A 20,819-nucleotide genomic window follows, 5' to 3' on the forward strand; every position below is an offset into this window, starting at 1 on the left:
GATATAGGTAGTGTATGTGCTTCGTCCGTGATTTGGAAGTCATGTAAAGCCGTTGGTCCCGTGTACAGGAAGAGTCAAACCCTGTGCACGTTAAGTGTCAGAGCTATTCGAAAGAGAAGGGGACCATCCCGGTTCTGATATCTGCAATCAATCCTAGGTTCCAGGATCGTGCATAGGTAAAAAACTGTGCACGTTAAGCCCGTGCGACAATACTCAATTTGAGGTATGCACGTATATAGGAAGAATGTTTATGTGTTTAAATAAGAAAACACGGACATCAGCATAAAGGACATCCTGGTACAGAGTCAGTGTGAGAATCTGATTTGTAACATGTTTATGCGTTTAACTGAAAATACACAGACATCAGCATAAAGGATATAAATTACATAATATTTTATTGGTTCTGAAGCCAGCTTCTGCAGCCCTAGAGAGACTGCAAACTGTACTGAGGTCACAATGTTATAAATAGGCATAATCCTAAGAAATGTACTTTCTCAAAAGTGTGAAAGATACTTGTTTTCATGCTTTTCACTCAGATACTTTCTGAGGACAATCAGTAATGGTGGCCTGGTCTGCAGACAATGATTAAGTTCCATGGAAAACCCAGTGTGCTTTCAAGTTTAAACCCACTACAGCCCCCATACACACATATGCGTGTACTAGTAATACTAAATCCATCACTCTTTGATTTAGCCCTTCAGAAGGAAACAAGACAGACAGATTTGAGAATATTTTTGGATGACATAACATCACTGAGTTACCCTGGATCATCTGTGCCACCTCTCATCACATGAGATAGGAAACTGGCACTGATATGCTGACAGAGATGTCTTGCCACAACACCGCATCACAAGATATTCATTAACGACTTTGTCCACTCTGAGGTCAAATATTTTGTTTTGGTCACAACTCTTTTTTGTGCAAAGCTGTGTTTTGGGGCTGTATACAGTTTGATGTTTTGCATCAATTTTGCTCTAATCTTGGTGTGTGTAAATTGCATGAAGGCATATCTTATACATTCTCCATAGGGTTATGCCATTTGATATCCATACACTCCTATGAAAGACATGACCTTAATCACCCACACAGTAGGTGTAGATTTCATATGGGGTTACCGGAATTCACACTCCCTGCGTGGATGATTAATATCATATCTTCCATAGGGGTGTATGGATTTCAACTGGAATATCACATTCTACATTGACCACTCCAGTAGAATGTATTTTACACATTTAAGTGAAAAAAGACGTCAGACTACATAATAGTAGTAGCCTTTAGCCTGTAATCCATTTGGTTTCTGCCAGGCAGTGATGTCAGTGCAGTGAGCCCAGTATTAACTTGTGTGTGTGTTGACTCAAAGAAATGATGCATTTACACACTTGCCGCTACGGCCTCAAAGAAGCCAAATGGACTATAGCTACAATTGTATTGACTCTAGCAGGATAACATAGTACTTTGCCTGCCTCACTCAACCCAAGTGTAATAGGGAGCATTTGTCAAAAAAGAATCAATATCCAAGTGAAGATGATTAAACTACTAACATTGCAAAAATAAAAAATTCTGATTTGGATTAATCAAATTGCAAATTGTTGCAATGTGCGCACATGAACTGCACATTAAGGTAGTATGAACGGCTACGGTGTCATGCTCAGATTTGCTTTGAAAATGATACAGAATGTGGAGATGGGTGAGAAAAACTCACCTGCCAATTTTTAATTTTTTCCAAAAGAGCATTTTTGACTTACACCATGTTTTGGGATTGGAAAACCCCATAGACTTTGCACATGGCATGTTTTTGGCATGTTGCCAAGTTCTTCAATCAGCTTCATTTTTGAAAACAAGTAATTTGTTTAAATGTGATTTTCTCTCCTTTATACCCACTCCATAAATCTGGTTTTTAATTTGTTTTATTGCAAAAATGCTACTTAAGAAAGGACAGCAATTTTTGCCAAGATATTGGCCTTAACAAAGGAGATATTTAATGGTAATGTTAGTACTTTTTCAATTTTCTTGACTTTTTCTAGAAACACTAAATTACCTAAATTCTAGAATTTTTTTGGAGTTAACTATAGGTCCAATTACAACAAACAAGGTGTCATATGAAAGGTAATCAAATTTAGAAAATTCTCTCGCCAGCATTTTTTAATTAAGTGTTTCGATTTTAAGTTATATGTGTTTCTAAATTTCCCTAAAATCAAAAATTTAAAAATTATTTTTCTAAAAAATTAAACACTTTATCCAAACAAGCTGGCGAGAGAATTTAGATATTAAGCTTATACACCATCCCTGAAAGTTTGGAAACCATAGCACATTCCATGTAGGCAAAAAAAATTATAATGTGGAAAAATTTAGGTAATTTTCAAAAAATAAAGAAATGAAACTCTGAAAATAGGTGGAGTGAAGACTTATCTTTAGTCCGTTCTAAGTTTTAAATTAATACACAATTCCAATTTGCTATTGTGGCTATTTTGCTGCAAGCTTGATTAGCCGTTCATACTACCTTAAAATACCCCAGCCAGCAAGCATAGTAAATCTGTCAGCAAACAATCTATTTTTCATATTGGCAGTGATAATTTGGCATTATCACAGACTTGGTTGGAGCTTAGCATAATTAGTGACTTTTACTGGCATAAACAAGTGCCGAATTTTTTTTTAAAGCTTTGCCAGAAAGAAAGACTTCAAATCTGGCAGCTTAATTTGTCTCATTAAACTGTCCCCAACAACTATCCCAACCAGTCTGTCTGGGAACAACATTAGACTTCGCAGTCTGTTTACTTTAAATAAAACCCGACCTAAATTTAACACTATTAATTCAATACCAAGATCCAATTTCTGGGTAATAAACTATCACAAGTTGCAAACACTAAAATTTCAGTAGTGTCATTGCACTTTGGCAATGTCACTCTCAACCAATACAGCGTACCGTTATCATAGGTCATGCTCCATCTGATGGAGAACAGACTATAAAATGGACAGGAAGTGTGGGTAAGCAGTGTGACAATGAGGTGGATCATCCCGTCCCATCTTCAAGCTAAGCTAAATTTGGCTGACCTTACCCCTTCTATTATTAGCTCATGGTGTTCATCCAATTTTCTTTTAGCCAAATCATGAGGCCGTAACATACTTATGGCGGCACTTTTGCTGTGCGTGTATTTAAATGTTGCAAATAGTGGTATCATTATTATTGAGACTTCAATTTACTTCAGTTAGATCTGCTCAATGTTGCTTGTGTACAGGCCACTGACTTTCATTGGCCCAATACAACCACTGGCATATTGCAATTACTGCATTGTTGCAACATTTGCACAGGTCACCTCAAAATCCTAATACCAGCTTTGCACCACTCCTGGGTGGAGTGAGGTATGTTTAAAAGAGATGCACAGCCATAACGAGGCATAACTCAGACTCCTCAGAAGTCCTATACATGGACTCTGTTCTCAATTGATTAATCTACCACCTCTGGGTTACAGCTTGCTACTTCATATCGTCGGGTGCATCACATACTGGTCTATCTTGAATTTTTGACTTTTTTGAGAAAATTGGTATATAGTTCTTTTTTACGGAGCTCTTCAAATACAACAAATTACAGACCTCAATTTTTCCTAGATAATTAGTTATAAAATGCTTAATTTAAACTATCTATGATTTTTTCAAAATACGTATTTTCACATACTGATCTATCTCGAAAAAAACACGCATTTCTAGAAAATCGCAATTGAAAATCTTCGTATTAAGTTTACCTTTCTATAATTTAATTAGACTACGGATTTTTATGAAAGCAGACATGCCAACTTTGAAATCCAGATTCCCGTACTCAGAAGAACAAAAATCCGTATTTTGCACCCAAAAACCGTATTTTATAAATATGTACCTTTGCATACCTGCCAACCCCAGAAACCCCAAAAGTAGAACACATAATTGCGAGGGAGCACTTGTGCGACCGAAAGCACGTAATAGCCAGGGCCCACCTCACAAATTTGCAATGAAATTTGGCAATACCTAAGAACCATTCCATCAAGTAATAAATCAATACAGAAAGATGCTTCCTTTACGAGTTATCACTCATTGAAAGTGCTACTTTGCTATACTTTACATAGAAAGCGGCCATCTTAAAGTCGTCATATTTCCTTAATTACATGACTGATCAAGCTGATTTTCGAATATGTGATGCATGGTTGAAAATAAATTATTAAAAGATTTGGTGACCTCAGTCGACCTTTGACCTTCTATGTGACCTTTGACCTCACGGAATTGGATAAAGTATGTAGACCAAACAAATTGATATATTTCTGGAAACATTGGGTTTTGTTACTTCTAATGTTGTTAGAAGCATGCTTTGTTAAAACTTTCCAGAAAATAATTGATAATCATCATCATCATCATCATCATTATAGAATCAGTCGGTAGACCTGCCTAACATCGGATTAATGTCAATGTCAATTAGAAGACTGTACTGGGTATAGCAGTTGTCTATGCATGGTTAAAGAAAAATATTAAAATATTACAAATATTAATGTGCCACTGAGTGCACCCTTGAGAAAACAAAATCGGAAAGCATCTTGCAGGCTTATTCTGACCTAAATAGTTAACTAAATATCTCCAGAAGACATAGCATGTGTAGCAGTTAGATGAAGATGCTTAATAAAAATATTAATGTGCATGAAAAATACGCAAGTCAGGAGAAAATTATTTCAAAAATTCTTGTAGGCCTATAAATATTTCTTTAATGTGCATGCATCGTATGCGAAAGTCGGAAGTAAAAGGAGGTCGGAAACCTTCTTGTAGGCTTATTCTTTTGCACCAATAGAGCTAAATAGTTAACTAAATACCTTCAGAAGATAGCATTTAAGGTGGTTACTAAAAATATTAATGTGCATGAACAATCTGCAAGCCAGAAGAAAATTATTTCGGAAACCATCTCGTAGGCCTATTAAATATTTCTTTAATGTGCATGCATGGGGCGAAAGTCGGAAGTAAAAGGAGGTCGGAAACCTTCTTATATGCTTATTCTTTTGCACCAAAGGAGCTAAATAGTTAACTAAATACCTTCAGAAGACATAGCATTAGGTGGTTAATAAAAAATATTAATGTGCATGAAAAATCTGCAAGTCAGAAGAAAATTATTTTGGAAAGCATCTTGTAGGCCTTATTAAATATTTCTTTAATGTGCATGCATGGTGCGAAAGTCGGAAGTAAAAGGAGGTCGGAAACCTTCTTATATGCTTATTCGTTTGCACCAAAGGAGCTAAATAGTTAACTAAATACCTTCAGAAGACATAGGTGGTTAAAAAAAATAATAATGTGCATGAAAAATCTGCAAGTCAGAAGAAAATTATTTCGGAAAGCATCTTGTAGGTCTATTTATAAATAATTTTTTAATGTGCATGCATCATGGAAAGTCGAGAATAACGATGTAGGCAACCACTTTAACAGACCAAGAAAGTGGTCAAATGATACCAGTAATTCAGTCGGTAGACTAATCTTGCAGCTGTTTATCTTTTTAAGACACAACATTTTATTATTTTGGTCAAAATTCTGGAATACCGTATTTTTGGGGGGTTGACCGTACCACCGTATTTTTCACGTTTTACCGTACAAAATACGGTGAAACCGTACTAGTTGGCATGTCTGTGAAAGTGGTTTTAAATTAAAGCATATACTTAGCAGATTTATTTAAGTGGAATCTTGAATTATATTTATGTATGTAATATTGCTTAAAACTACACTTAAGTTGTAGTTCTGTATGTGAAATAGTTAATTTCCCGATATCGTATTGAAAGTGCATTACATACTGGTCTATCTCGAGATAGACCAGTATGTGATGCGCCTAAAAATCACATCATTGTTCGCGAAATCGAGATAGCCCCCAAGATAGACCAGTATGAAACGAATTTTAAATACGATATCAGGAAATTAACTATTTCACATACAGAACTACAACTTTAGTGTAGTTTTAAGCAACACTGCATACATAAATATAATTCAAAATTCCACTTAAATAAATTTGTTAAGTATATGCTTTAATTTAAAACCACTTTCATTAAAATCCATAATCTAATTAAATTATAGAAAGGTTAACTTAATACAAAGATTTTCAATTGCGATTTTCTCGAAATGCGTGTTTTTCGAGATAGACCAGTATGTGATGCGTCCGACGATATGTCCGTTATTCCAAATGTGCACTGTGAATGTTAAGAATTGCAGACAATACAGAACAGAGAACGGTCCTAAAACAATGTTTTTTCCCAATAACAAAAGGAAACATGAATGTATAGTTGGACTAAATTATAAACATGTTCATCTGGACTTATTGTTTTGGCTGGCTACAGTATCATGTCATATCCATGATGCATCATCAGGCCTAGTCATTTTCAATTGGCTCTGTATTATTGACCTGTGACATCACAGTGGTAGAAGTAATGTCACACTGGAGTATGTGCTCTTTTGATGTTAGGGGGTGTCTTTAAGCACAGACATGTCCTAATACTACACAAAGGCCAACCTACACTTTGTTTGGTAGGGACTTCAGTGCTTAACTTCAAAGTTTGGTATTTGCGTCGGGCTTCACCTTGAGTTTGGTAGGGATGTCCGTGCTTTTAGGCAAGCATACTGACTAATCACCCTTGCACGTATGTGTATACTCTTTGCAGGATTCAGTGCACAATTTGATACTGCTACCACTGAAATACGCACAAAACTCAAGGTGAAACAATCAGAGTACCCAGAATGCATTGCAATTCTTACCCTCGTCCATGATAGCATGTTCGCTAACGGCACCTTCTTTCTGAACAGCCCTTTCTTATGTCTGTTGATATTTTCAGCTGCATAATTCTCTAGATCACTTTCCGATGATGACGGTTTCTTGGACTTGCCCATGGCCACCAGTGATGGGCTGGGCCGCATTGCACCTGGTACTGTTCCATGCTTGGCCTAACAAGAAAAGAGAGAAAAAATATTAGTTAATGATAATTTGTTACGGTAACCCTCCTTCATTCTATTTTTTGCTGAATTTACAGGAATGTATTAAATTCATTTTCATATGAGACTATGCAACACTGACACTATGCAAAGCTGAATTGAAATTGGGCTATTCCAGTTGAAATCCACATACATCCTATAAGACATGACCATAATCTCATACGGAGGGGTGTATATTTCAAATGGAGTCACCCATTCAGGTAACCCCATTTGAGATTTACACTCCCTGTGTAGAAGATTACAGCCATGTCTGTCCACCAAATCAGTATGATGCATACATAGGGAGTATATGAATTTCAACTTGTACAGCCCATTTAAATTTGGTCACTGAGCAACAAGCAATTGATTTTTGACCAATGAGGAAGCAGGCTTTTTGCTGGTTATAAAACTGATTGGTCAAAAATCAAGTCATTCATCGCTAAGCAATCAAGTATAAATTCAGCTTTACAGCAGTAATATTGAATGTGAATAACTTGTGTGTATTTGTTTATGTGCTTTGTATGTGTTTTACATTATTTTGAATTGACGGGTGTTCAATGTATAAATGCTAAATAAAGACAACTTGACAAATAAAGACAAATGCTACATAGAGACAACCAGGATATATTCAGCAGCTCTGAGAAAACAGCATTTGAAAATAAGTGCTGTATGCACAGCATAATGTGCACAAAACCACCATTATACCATAATCTCAATACATTTCTGATACAGAATGCAAGTTTCAATCCCTATTAGTACATGATACCAATTGTGATTGGCTAAATGAACAGGCAAATATGAAATTGATGTGCAGGATGGTGAACAATCATGATGATACATTCCTTTAACTTTAATCCCTGAAGAAATATCACATCATATTAAAATAAAAACATACAAATCCAACCAGGATATATTCAGCAGCTCTGAGAAAACACAACACAATTTGGATTACACCACTATAAGATTACAACCAAACTTCTCAAATGTCTACCGCAAAACCCAAACCTGTATTATACTAGGCAGTTCTCAAACCACAGTGTCGCCTGCTTTTGCAATTAACTTGAGCAATGTATGTTTTTTCGACTTCATTACAATTGATCTTTGCTAAACTGGCCTCAAATGACCCTTCCAAATTGTGGGTATATAATGCTGATCACTTGTACCAAGTTTCATAAGAATAAAATTGGTCCCACCTTTAAATAAAACCAAACAAAATCTCTAGTCTCAAGTTGAGAGTAAAGCCATGTTGGATTTCGTAGAGGCAAATTAAAATCGTGCAGGGTGTATATACATGCATAGAATAGCGATTTGTCCATACGTTATCCACGCAACCGAATAAACACAGATTTGAGTCTGCACTACAGTATTCAACATGGCATACTCTCAACTTGAGGTGAGACACAGTATAATCAGCTAGTTATGTATGACTTAAGTCGGGTGTTTTCTTTTTTTAAAATCCAAAATCAAACCACAATCTAACACCTTAATACCTGCCCCACAACCATATTTCATGATATCTTAATTACATAAGCTTACCTGTATATGTATAACCATGTTAAATAAGCCTATGTTCCTGACATGAAATCCCAAATCAAAATCTGTCTGACATATCAACTTATCAAATGTCAGGTCTTCTCTAAGATGGCTATCATAAGCCTAATTAATCTAACTTCCAATGACACAGTTCAATAAAAGTCATTTAAAAAGCAAAGCTCAAAAGTTTGACCTCAAGATGTGGAGTATGAGTTTAAGTACCTAACACATTCACAGGTCATTCTATGAGTATATAAACATATTGGGCTTGGGGAACTGTGTACTGACAGATGAGCATGTTCTGGTACATATTTTGACCATTGCTGATCCATGTTCACGGTTGATAAGTAGCATTTTCCTGTCATTATCATGGTCTAATAACTGATATAGGAAGCAATCGTCCACTTAACCTAATCCTGTTCCTTTCTCTAAATCTACAGATTTGATTGGTAAAATTAAACTACAGGATACAAATATGGTCTCTCTATGATAATTGTATTATTAATCCAATTATTAGCACTGGCCTAGTTGAGGAAGAGGAAAAACACACCCGATATGGGGAATGAAATGGGCATGTTAGGATGTATGGTCTTTAGTTGAATGTCATAGTTTACAACTTGACATTGGTCATTTGGTGTATGGGTATTTTTAATGCTGATAAAAATTAATATCATATTTGTGTAAAAGACCACACATTTAGCCTAGCACAGAAATCTTCTACTGAAGGATTATTAACTTTATTCCATAAGCTGCTGAATACCTCAATGGAGTCTTTACACTAGTCTAACTCATGAATATCTTGCACCAAGGATAAACCTGGACTTTCAATTTTTAATTAAAAAAAATAAAGATGATAACTAGACTGGCACTTATCATTTGGATTATCCAGAGAGATATATAATGCTATAATGCTACATACACCTTCCACAAAATCACCAATTTGAGTTTGGATGATCACTCATTGTTTGTTTATTTCTGCAGCTGTCCTTACATCAGAAAGGCCTCTTAATTGATATATCCAGATTTAATTTGACAAAGTACAGCAACTCTTGTTGGTTGAATAGTGATTACCAAACACACTAAATACACTAAATACAACTTAACATCATGTTTCAATACCTTCAATGTTGTATGCAAGGCAGCAACAGGACCAGCCAGAAAGCATAGCACACAATCTGACAATGACATTATCACTGAATAATTGTACTGAATCAGGTATCGTCCACCAATCAACTTGGTTTAATTATCAAATATATTATACAGCACTTTTAATCAACTTGTTCCAATATAATTGTATCAGTATCCAACACTTGACTTAAGTTTGCACAGAATATATCCAACTATAGTCCTCTTTGTTCCATGACAAAATAAATACTAACTGTTACTACCAGTGATTACAAAACCCTTTTGTTTGCTAAGGTGGGTGAGAAATGAAACTATATATGTAGCATGTCAGGCATTCCCCTTTTTTATTTATACGTGTAGGCTTTGTTCACATGACCACAAGCCTAATATGAAAGTGTGGCAGTGTAATGCCCTTTAAATAGCATCCTGGAAATCCTATGAGTTTGAACTTCAAAAGAAGTCATTTTATTATCATGCAAAGTGACAAAAAGGTGACTTTGCTTGTTCATGGCTGAGTAAATTTGAAAGATTGATTGCATGGGACAATATCTTGCGATGGTGGTGGTACTGAATGCTGTTAAAATTGAATTGTTTTCTAAGTATTCTTTTGAATTTAAGAATGAAAGTAACCATTCCTTGCATAATTTTGACGCTTTCCATTTTAAATATACCTGTTACCTATTTTTAATAAACAGAGCAGGACTTGTTGCCTATTTTTAGCCTCTTTATCAACAGGACAGTTGGTTTACCCTATGCATATAACACAAAGCCATCCTACTTGCCATAGTTAGAATACTAACTTTTAAAATAAGCCCCATTTGCTCCATTTATATTTAATTTTGTATACTTCCGATTCTCTATGCACAACATCATAAAATTTAGTGGTAGTGTTACAATTGCAGTGAACAATTATTAGAATTAAGAGCTTCATTGTTATAATTTCTTACATCATGTCTTACATGAAGGAAGTATTATTTCAATTTGAAGTTGTAATAATCTCAAAAAAGAAACAAGAGTTTACCTATGGGTCATTGCCTATGTTTATGATCTGAAATAGAACCAGGTCACAATGTTACTGTGCTAAGAAAATAACAACATTGTGTCCACCTATCAGTCACGCGACATCATTTCACATGTCTGTGACTATGTGAAAGTACTTGCACAAAACAAGTTATGATTCTTCAAACCAAAACAGGATTCAACTTCCTCATATGTGCAACATTCAAATGCCATTCACCTTAAAAATCACGAGATTAGAAGCTTTAAGTCCTGTGAGTAACTTGTAAACAGGACTTATCTAAGACTAGGCATGCTGGTACTTGACAGTGCAATAAAGATCTATTAAACAGGTTGAACTTTCTAACCCAATTCTTTTAACCTTGTAAGTCATACTGAAATCAACAACTGGTTGTTCCATATTACGGTCTACAATTCTAGGGTATTGGTTGCCACAGCAAAGCCTACAATGTGTCATTTCAAATGCTGCCAAATGACACATATCACTGTTATATAAATACGGTTTCATGTAATTTAATAGGTTTCAGGCATGAGAGTGGCTTTGCTTGAAAAAAGCTGAAGTAGAACAAAAAAAGCTAAAAAATGGTATGAAATTGGCAAAAAATACCCAAAATTGGGCTGAAAATTTTTAAAAAAGTGTAAATTTGAATATAGTCAAAAAAGATGAATTCAGCTGATCAGCTGAAAAATCTCATCCCTGAGGTTTATTTATTCAAACCAATATGAACTTCTCTTGAATTTATTCTGTACACACATACCACTTGTGAACAAATTAGGCTCTAATTATGATAACTTATATAAAATTGATGTTCAATTCTTCCTAAAATTAGTTTCACCTCAAATTTGGTAGTGACGTCAGTGCTTATATGTGATTGCACCACAAACTGCTCTGGTTCGCATGCATTTACACTTCGCAGGATTAGTTTAGCGTGCATGGTTCAATACCACAACCATCGATATATGCACCTACTACATCACTATTAATCACGAGTTGAAACATAGTATAGTTCTTCTTAATGTACGAGAATGCCAACTGACTTCTGTTAAAATATGATTATCATTATAATATTTTGCTGTAAACCTATGATGAGCGCATACTACTGTGATGTTGTATAGTCTGATCTAACAACACATACAGCGCAAAGTTCATTCATATATTTCTACTCGGCAATAGCAGATCGCCTCGGCAGCCAAACAGAGACAACAAGTGAGTTTCACTGCAGTAAATATGCCATAGATTAATAAACACACGCTATTTATAAGTTCGCTATTGCACCCCGCACTTATCATCGAGCCCCCACGGGCAACATGCCTACCTTTCGCGGTATGAAATATGCGATGTACGCTTAAAACACGCTCTCGTCAAAAGTTCACAGGAAAAGATTATAATTCTTGCACTCTTCCTCTCCAAGTTTCTGAATGCACTTTCTCTGCAAGTAACTTTGGCACTTAAACATTTACCTGAGAAGATTTTTGTCGGTTTCAGTTTTCTGTGCAATTCAAGATGGGTCCTTAGTTAAAACTAAAAGTACCTCATGCCACATCTTAATCTTGCAAATTATGGTACTTTATTGACTAGTTTCTATCAAAGAAGAACGGCACTTGTTTTCATTTTGAGAGAGCGTGCACAGCGTAAACACAGAAGTGGGGTTCTGATTGGATGATGCAATCATCTGACAATGATATGCGGTAATCTGATTGACAGATTACGTGTCAAAACGTTGGTCGGCGCAAAGTTCCGCGTATGTTGCTCATTAACAGGGTGCTCGCGTCAATCTGAGCAAGGGACTGCAGTTCTTCTCTGAAACCCGAGTGTAACAACCCCCTGATTATCCAGTCTATTCTCAACATCAAAAATGCATGTTTTACATGGAGCCTGTGCAAAGAAAAAGTGTCATTTGATTACATAGAGGTAGTGTTACATGTTGCAAAGGATTCTGGGAAGGGTATCTCTTCTCTGAACATTTACATTAAGAAGACAAACCCTCCAGAATAAGAAAGATACATGATCTAAAGTAACTGACCTCAATAGCTTTTGCAAGACCTGGTACATTGAGCATATCATCGACAATAAACACCACATCGCCAATTTCTTTCATCCACACTATCTCCACCACAGAATTCTGTGAGAGTCTCTGGAACACCACATAGTCTTCATCAATATTAATTTCCATGCACGGATCTTCCATTGTAAATTTATAAAATGATAATCACTCGCTGAAGTTACAACAAATGATTTTCAACCACCGGGTTAAGCATCAAGTGACTAGCGGCCAACAATGCTTTCACCTTGACCAATACTTGCGCTTCATGCCCCACTGTTCATTGTAAAATTCTGACAGAATATTTATCCACAAAATCAGAACGATGCATACAAGCAGTAATTTCCAAGATATATATTCCAAAGTCTGAGTTCAGTTAAAATTAAAAGATACAAATTTCCACAGAAATTTCTCAATTCTAGCACCTCCTCAAAACATAATCTGAAGCTCCTTTTAAGAAAATTTTAACATCTGTTTATCCAGAATGTTATATTATGCTATATCCAGGCCCAATATTACATCCACTGTCTGCATAAGATGACACCCGCTCAACACAGCACGACATCACACACTGATGAATCAAAATCTCCTGCTATGAACAATTGCACCGATTCCTCAAGTGTTGATGCCAAGAAGTAAATATCTAGGTTCTACTGACAGACAATCAAAGACACCGTCACTTGAAGATAGAATCGTTTGGCTCACACTATTTGGCCTAGCTAATAACTGACTCTAGTGAGTATGTCATCTACCCCTGATGACACATAGGTTCATGGGTGGACCAAACATTTAACACTTCACACCTCACAGTTACACAGTGTCCTACTAACGATGAAGACATTTTTAAAATTACACGCATGGTGGAAAATCTATGTTAACACTTGCAAGTCAATTTTTGTTCGGATTTCTTAGTGAGCGAAGTGAGATCTCTCTCCCTGTCCTGCTTTTTTTAGCCGATGCATGCCTGCAATAATAAGCGCTAGAATCTGATATACTCCAATCCCTAAGTACACAGTTCTTTAAACCCTAATATGCTTATACACATACAAAATGACTTTTGAATATAAGTACAAAATATCATCCTCTACAAAATGAGGTCAAATTTTAAGTCAATACAGTTGAATGAAGGTTACAGAACTCTGTTATTAGGAGTGAGGCTATACCTGTAGACAGGTTAAGCTAATCTATGTGGGTAGCGGAACACGCCTTTATGGACAGGATATAGGGCTTAATTGTACCCACTAATGAAGGATTGATTATCAGTGAGAAACAAAGAACACAAAGTCTATTTATAATCTAATGTGTACTCCTACACACTCTCATTTGTTTATGTTTGGTATTAAACAAATATTATGATTTCTAATCATATTTTCTTATCATATTTATGGCCACCTTGTATAATCTAATGTCGTACTCCTACAGGCTTTCATTTGTTTATGTTTGATATTAAAAAAATATTTTTATTTCTGATCTTATTTATGGCCACTTTGTCTATAAATAATCTAATGTCATACTCCTACTGGCTTTCACTTGTTTGTTTATATTTGATTTAAAAAGATATTTTTATTTCTAATCATATTTTTGTTATCTATTAATAATCTAATGTTGTACTCCTACATACTTTCATTTGTTTATATTTAAAATAATTTATTTTTAAAATTTCTTATCATATTTATAGCCATGACATTGTCATATAAATGGGGCCTAGTGTACAGGGGATTATTCCAGTTGAAACGCTTACACCTCAATGGAACACATGACCTTAAGGCCAAAAAAAAAAAGGTTTGTCTCAAAGCTCGCGCGCCCATTTGTAAAATCGTGAGATTTGCAAAAAAAACAAATGCGGAATTTTTTTTTATTTCAAAAAAGAAATTTTTTTTATAGTTTTTCCAGACGAAATTCAGCAAAATTCAGATTTTTTTTCTCCAAATACCATGAAAAAAGTCGGGAATATATTTTTAAAAAATCGCATTTCGCATTTGTTTTCAAACCACTCGTGAGCTTTGAGACAAACCATTATTTTTTTTGGCCTAATATCCCACACAAAAGGTGTAGATTGCAAATGAAGTCACCCATTCAGGCAACACCATTTGACATTGACATTCTGTTAGTGGAAGATTAAGATCATGTCTTCAATAGGGGGTATGGATTTCAACAGGAATGGCCCATTAAATAGACACATACAGCACAAGGTACATCCTGTCATATTCATAGAAGTCAAATGCAATTATCACTATTGCTCTGGAAAGTTGCATTAATTGTTTTAGATGATGCTTCCATTTCAATACTTTCATCAAAGTTATAAGCAATTATGAAGATGGTGTAATCTATCTATCCAAAAATAAACCAGTAATCACCAGTCATTGGTGCCATGGTTATATTTAGAATCCAAAAGGCTACAACAAAAACATACATTGTAACTTTTCATTCCATGCCAGCAAATTGGACTATTCCAGTTGAAATCAATACACCCCTATGCACAGGGAGTGTGAATTTCAAATGGGATTACCTGAATGGGCAACTCCATGAAATCTACATCCCCTATGTGGAGATTAAGACCATGTTTTCCACAGGGGGTGTATGGATTTCAACTGGAATAGTCCATTACTCTATTCAAATAATACAATTCAATAAACAGAATCCCCAATATGGACTTGTGTAACCCCATGAGAACTACCTACCGATTGGCCAAAAAGAATTTTTCATTATCAATTGGCCCAATCAGCAACATAACAGAATAATTTCACCACACAAAAAAATTGGGGTGAATTATTTGCAAAGCTTCGTTCTGATTGGTGATTAAAGTGAAAATATCATGTAATTGACCAATCAGAGGCAATGTTAGATCGCCAGGTAAAAAGCTCAGGGGGTTAAAACAGTTTTTACAGGTTTCATTTTAACCTTCACCATTTCAATAAATCAATCTTAGTCTGCGATATTCTTGTCCATGCCAGGAAATTTTCAATTAATAAGGCAAAAATGCAACTTATTCCCCCGTGATTCAAACATGACACCTATCTGGCCTGAAATGAACAACAAGTTCAAAGTTACAGTCACGCTGTCATCATACACATCTACTGAAATATAATGTAACCTTCAAATTCAACTGTAAGTTAATCATAACCCTAATTTTAGTCTTCTAGCAGCCTAAATTCTAGCATCACACTATATTTTGGATCACCTTAAGTTTAGTAGTGATGTCAATGCTTTTTCACGGTCCTACCACAAACAGTCATGACATACCGCCCTTGTACATGTACGCTCTGCACAATTATCTCTATGTACGTGATTTGATACTATGACCCGCGAAATATGCATCTATGTCACTACCGATCTTGAGGAGAACCAAACTAAGTACTTGTATTATTACATTACCCATTATTTAGCAATGCGTATATTAGGCTCATTGGGTAATCACATTGGGACGCATGCCTGCCCATTGGTTTCGGTTTATAAGATGTTGTACGATTTCACAGAGTAAGGATTAAACAAAAGTTACAGAAGGTGCTTTACAATGACATAGAGTTTTGATACACCCTGTAAACATGACTTCAACCATAACTGTCAGTTGAAACCCCTACCCAGGATCTCACCCAACACATGTCATTCATGTCCTTGGTTTGGTTCATCATATGTTACTTACTGTAAGATATACAAGCACAGGTTGCTATGAATGAAGAAAGTACTAAAGGTAATTCATAAGATTTCATGTAAGACTTCAGTCAATGTTGATCACTATTACACATCATGTGCAAGAGTCTTTCTTTAGCCATTGTTGACAATTTCAAATTACATGCCACAAACTTCCATATGATTTCAAATTATGCACAAGAAACTTCCTCATGATTTCAAATGATGTGTAAGAAATTTCATGCTCTTACCAACATCTGTACCTTTTGCTTTGTCAATAAAGGAGGCTTTGATTGTTTGTATCTTTACACTCTGGTCCGAAAATAAGTTCATCAGGATTGTCAATAGATATCATTTGTAAATTTTTTGTTATCAAATCCACGTGAATATTGAGTAAAATGATGTTAAACATACCTTATGTTATTTTGTAATACATGTACCAGCATTAAACCCAGTTTGTCAGTTTCCAGATCTGACCAGAACTTCCAACTTTTCAATACACAAATGCTCTGATGTAGTACATGTTAGTATCCATTGGTTCAAGCATGGCCACATACATCTATTCTGAATTATGATATGTCATAAGGCTTTGTGTTGTGATCATTTTGATCAGTGGTTCGTAACAAAGAAAGCGTGAGCCAGTTGACCCAGCAACAGTCATATTGTATTATGCACTACGTCAGTGAATATACACAGCCTCACAAATATTGGTCATACTGAAATGCAGATTACGATAGCCTCTTAGCCTTTCAGGCAGTCAAGTTAGCTCAATCAATAAGGCGTTCGATTATGGTGCAAGAGGTTATGGGTTCAAACCCTGGAGGTGGTTTAGTACGCTCTCAAAGGAATATTTAGTTAGCTTGAAATTACCCTGGACAAGGAAGTTACTGCTAATTGTCTTGTTGTAACCTGTAAGAAACTCTGGGAGCTGATTGTGGCTTCATAGGTCAATTGTGGACATGTCTAAGTAAGCATTTCAAAGATGCAGAGTCCCTGAGTTGTTGTTAACTGGTTTATGGAATGATATGGGACCATAGTGGTCAGAAACAACCTGTACAGTATGTCGAGGCTTGTGGATCAAAGTCTAGGCGTTGTGCCTGTGCGTAGCGTACTATAAATCACTGCCATTTCTTTTTTTAGTTCAAAGTAGCAACAAAATGGAAGTGACCTATAGGGCCTCTAGGCTTGAGCCCTTCACCTATCCTAGGCAAGTCAGCAATAAACTTACAGATTAATTTTAAGATGTCTTCCTGCAGTACCATAAGCCATGCAACATGAGACAGAAAGCCAAGACAATCCGCTTTTAGTTTCCTACACTGTTCATTGTTTACTCGTGATCTTATAAGGTTAAATTAGGGCACAAAGTTCCTGTGGACGAGGAAATTGCTAGCAGCTGTTATCCTTACTGCAGGAACAACTAGAATACTACAGATGATGCTAAAATAAGATTGCATTGCGATATTACAGTTGAAATCCATACACCTCCAATGGAAGAAATATACCTTAATCTCCCATACAGGGGGTGTAGATCTCAAATGGAGTCGCCCATTCATGTGATAGCATTTGATATTCACACTCACTTTGCAGAAGATTAAGGTCATGTCTTTCATGGGGGTGTATGGATTTCAACTGGAATAGCCAAATCAGTTTGCATAAGTTGAAAGGTTTGTGGCTAACATTTACTTCTATCATATATTTCTGTATGATTGCATTAGAGTTTGGTTTTATGTGATCAGCATAAATATCAGAACTGCAACTATGAACAAATAGCAATTATTTTGTGAAACTGAAACTCACTGAGTGGTGTGATGATGAGTAATAATTTATTATATAGTTTTCATCAACAGTTATTATTATTACTGTGATGCAGCAAAAATGTCATGAATATTTAGCAAGTTTATTTTCATTTCTGAGGGATACTAACAATTTGATCCGTCGATCAACCATCATAATTATAGTAGTCCACCACAGAAAGTTTCAAGCTTTCTTACATCATTTCTGATTGGTTAATTCACACTAAATTCATCTCAGTGACCAATTAAATTACAGCTTCTAAATTTTAAGCTCAATTCTCTTCAGTCCTACCACCATTCTTACCAGGTTGCTGATTGGCTCAATAAATCATATTAGTCTTCTTGTAGCCAATCAGCAGGTAGGTTAAGAGAATTAAGAGGAAACTGAAATACCTGTATGGGCTGGAAAAAGCTACTCCTATTTAAAACTATTCCAGCAAACGGTTTAAAAGAATGGAGGGTGTACTTTCCCAAATGCTGCTCCAGCGAGATGATTTCCCAGTTCTACACAAAGACATAATAATAACCAACTCAACTTTCTCAATACAACAGTCCTTACAATGATAAAGCTAAGGGATATAATTACTTCAGTTACATTGTTCAACATTGCCCTTGCTAATATCAGTCCTTTAAAAAGAATGCAGGGTCACAGATTTCTGTGGCTCACTGTTTGAAAACTCAAGTTCATTAACAAAAATTGTATGGAAACTTGATTTCTAAACTCACAAAGATGGATTTTCCTGGATTTTTCACATGCTTTTTAATTTTTAGACCTTTAGCTTAGTATTTTTTTAGAGACAAGCAAAAAATTATTGGCAACTATTGTAATGAATGTTGACCACAAGAGGTTATGTAAAAGGGACTTTAAAATGATTATCCAAAAACTTGTTTAAACAACATCATACATCATGATAAAAAGCAGTATATCTTCAAGATTTCAAATGCCTTATCTTTAGTTGCACCTGGTAGGACAACCTTGAATTGTCTTACACTCACGATGCCATCATCTTAAACCAAAAAAATGGGTATTCCTTATGATCCTGTCAAAACTTGAGCTTGGACAGCAAAGAGACAACCCAAGATCCTACTCATGTACTTCAACACCTGTTAGTGAGTCAATTTATCATCTTATAGCATCTCAAATTAATTAACAACAATTTGTTAATAACTTAACGAAGGAGTGATGATTTACCTTCGAGTTTGACCTCTGAAGTGTGACTGACACCCGTATATCCAGCAGTGCATTCCGACATGATAACTCCACAAGTGTCTGCTGCTGCTGATGATGATGACCATTATCATTCATATCAAAATCGTCTCCGAAACTGTATCCATTGTATTGTCCCATAGTCCAAGCACTGGGAATGCTGGAGCATCGTTTTCTACTAGCCAACATCTTCTAGCACCGATGGATTTCTTGGTATCCTAAAAAGTCCCCTACATTCAATGATTGTCGGACTGATGTACCAATACAAATGGTAGATTATGACTAACTCAAGTAGGAAACTTGGAGCATAACAGCAGGTGTATTATAGTATACTTATTTATAAACTGATCAAACCGTATGCAACCTCATTTATAAACAATCGCTCCAGTTTTTGGTATCTATACCTCTGCCACATAAAAGCTGTAAAGATTCCATAAAACCTTCTGATGTAGATAGACATAACATGACCTCACCCCTCCTTACTGACAGTTACATTCAAACTGAGCCGTCTTAGTCACCCCTCTTCTTCTAAAATGGAATGGTCAAGCCTTGACATCACACGCTGGCTTGCAGATAATTACAAAGTTCCTCTACTTAGGAAATTTAAAAAAGAAAGTTTATAAAGTACGTATGCATGCATGCCTGCCTGCCGTATTACAGATGACAACGCAGCTTTCCTGCAGGGTCGCCGGCTGTAAATAGCCGATGGATAGTGTTTAGATTGTCCAGTCAATTTAATACTTTGCCGACAGCAATATGGTGACACTTGTTGTACAATTTTAAGATCCTTTACATTTTATTAAGTAAATTGTTTTAATTTAAAAGGATATAGAGTGATTTAATCTTGACACCAAAAACATATGACGACCTTATCAATGTTTTGATAGAATATATAAGTGAGTAAAAACAAAACCTGACCCTGCTGCAAAATTCAACTCAATACGATTTTCTTCATAATCTTTAAGCAAAAACAACACGGCACCCTAGAATAACTGGCATGTTTATTTTGTTGTGTGTTTATTATCGGAGATGGAATCAAAAATACTAGTATGCGTCTGTCTGACACGGGGTCTAACGTCACATGGCAATCAAACTCAGAAACAATTTGTTTACAATTTGTCATGATAAATGAAATTTCAGCGGCAATTTGAAACAATCTTTCCTGAAGGCACCATGTCAACAAAGCCAAGAAAAGTTGCTTTGCTTTTTACCTTGTAAAAGTACTGTTCTTTTTCTGCCATTTTCTGCATCCTCTTCAACAATAAAAGCACCAGATGAACGAATCTCAAACCAATCACGGGCTGTGGGGACTGAGAGTTGATTGTCAAACACATTCTAGTCTTTTTAATTCAGTATCGAATGATGGCAACCCTTATTACTATAATTGAAAGAGTAGATTGCGTCTGACGTCACTATCAATCAAACTCCCTACGACCTTTGATTGGTTAATAGCATGTAAAAGGAAGGTTGATTCATCTGGTGCCGATCAGAGGAAAGGAATCGCAGAAAATGGTG

At 35.7% G+C, this 20,819-nt stretch overlaps 1 protein-coding gene across 4 annotated transcripts in view; it reads right to left on the bottom strand.

Moving 5' to 3' along the window:
* LOC140166466 (uncharacterized) overlaps nt 1-20,819 on the bottom strand; it is a 215,497-nt gene that overhangs the window by 12,382 nt on the left and 182,296 nt on the right. For all 4 annotated transcript variants that reach the window (XM_072189947.1, XM_072189945.1, XM_072189948.1 and 1 more), the window contains one exon: nt 6,745-6,930. In XM_072189947.1, coding sequence (XP_072046048.1) covers nt 6,745-6,930 — 186 coding nt within the window. The remainder of the gene's footprint in view (nt 1-6,744; nt 6,931-20,819) is intronic.

The sequence above is a fragment of the Amphiura filiformis genome, chromosome 12 (assembly GCF_039555335.1).
Source record: "Amphiura filiformis chromosome 12, Afil_fr2py, whole genome shotgun sequence".
NCBI classification, from domain to species: Eukaryota; Metazoa; Echinodermata; class Ophiuroidea; order Amphilepidida; family Amphiuridae; genus Amphiura; species Amphiura filiformis.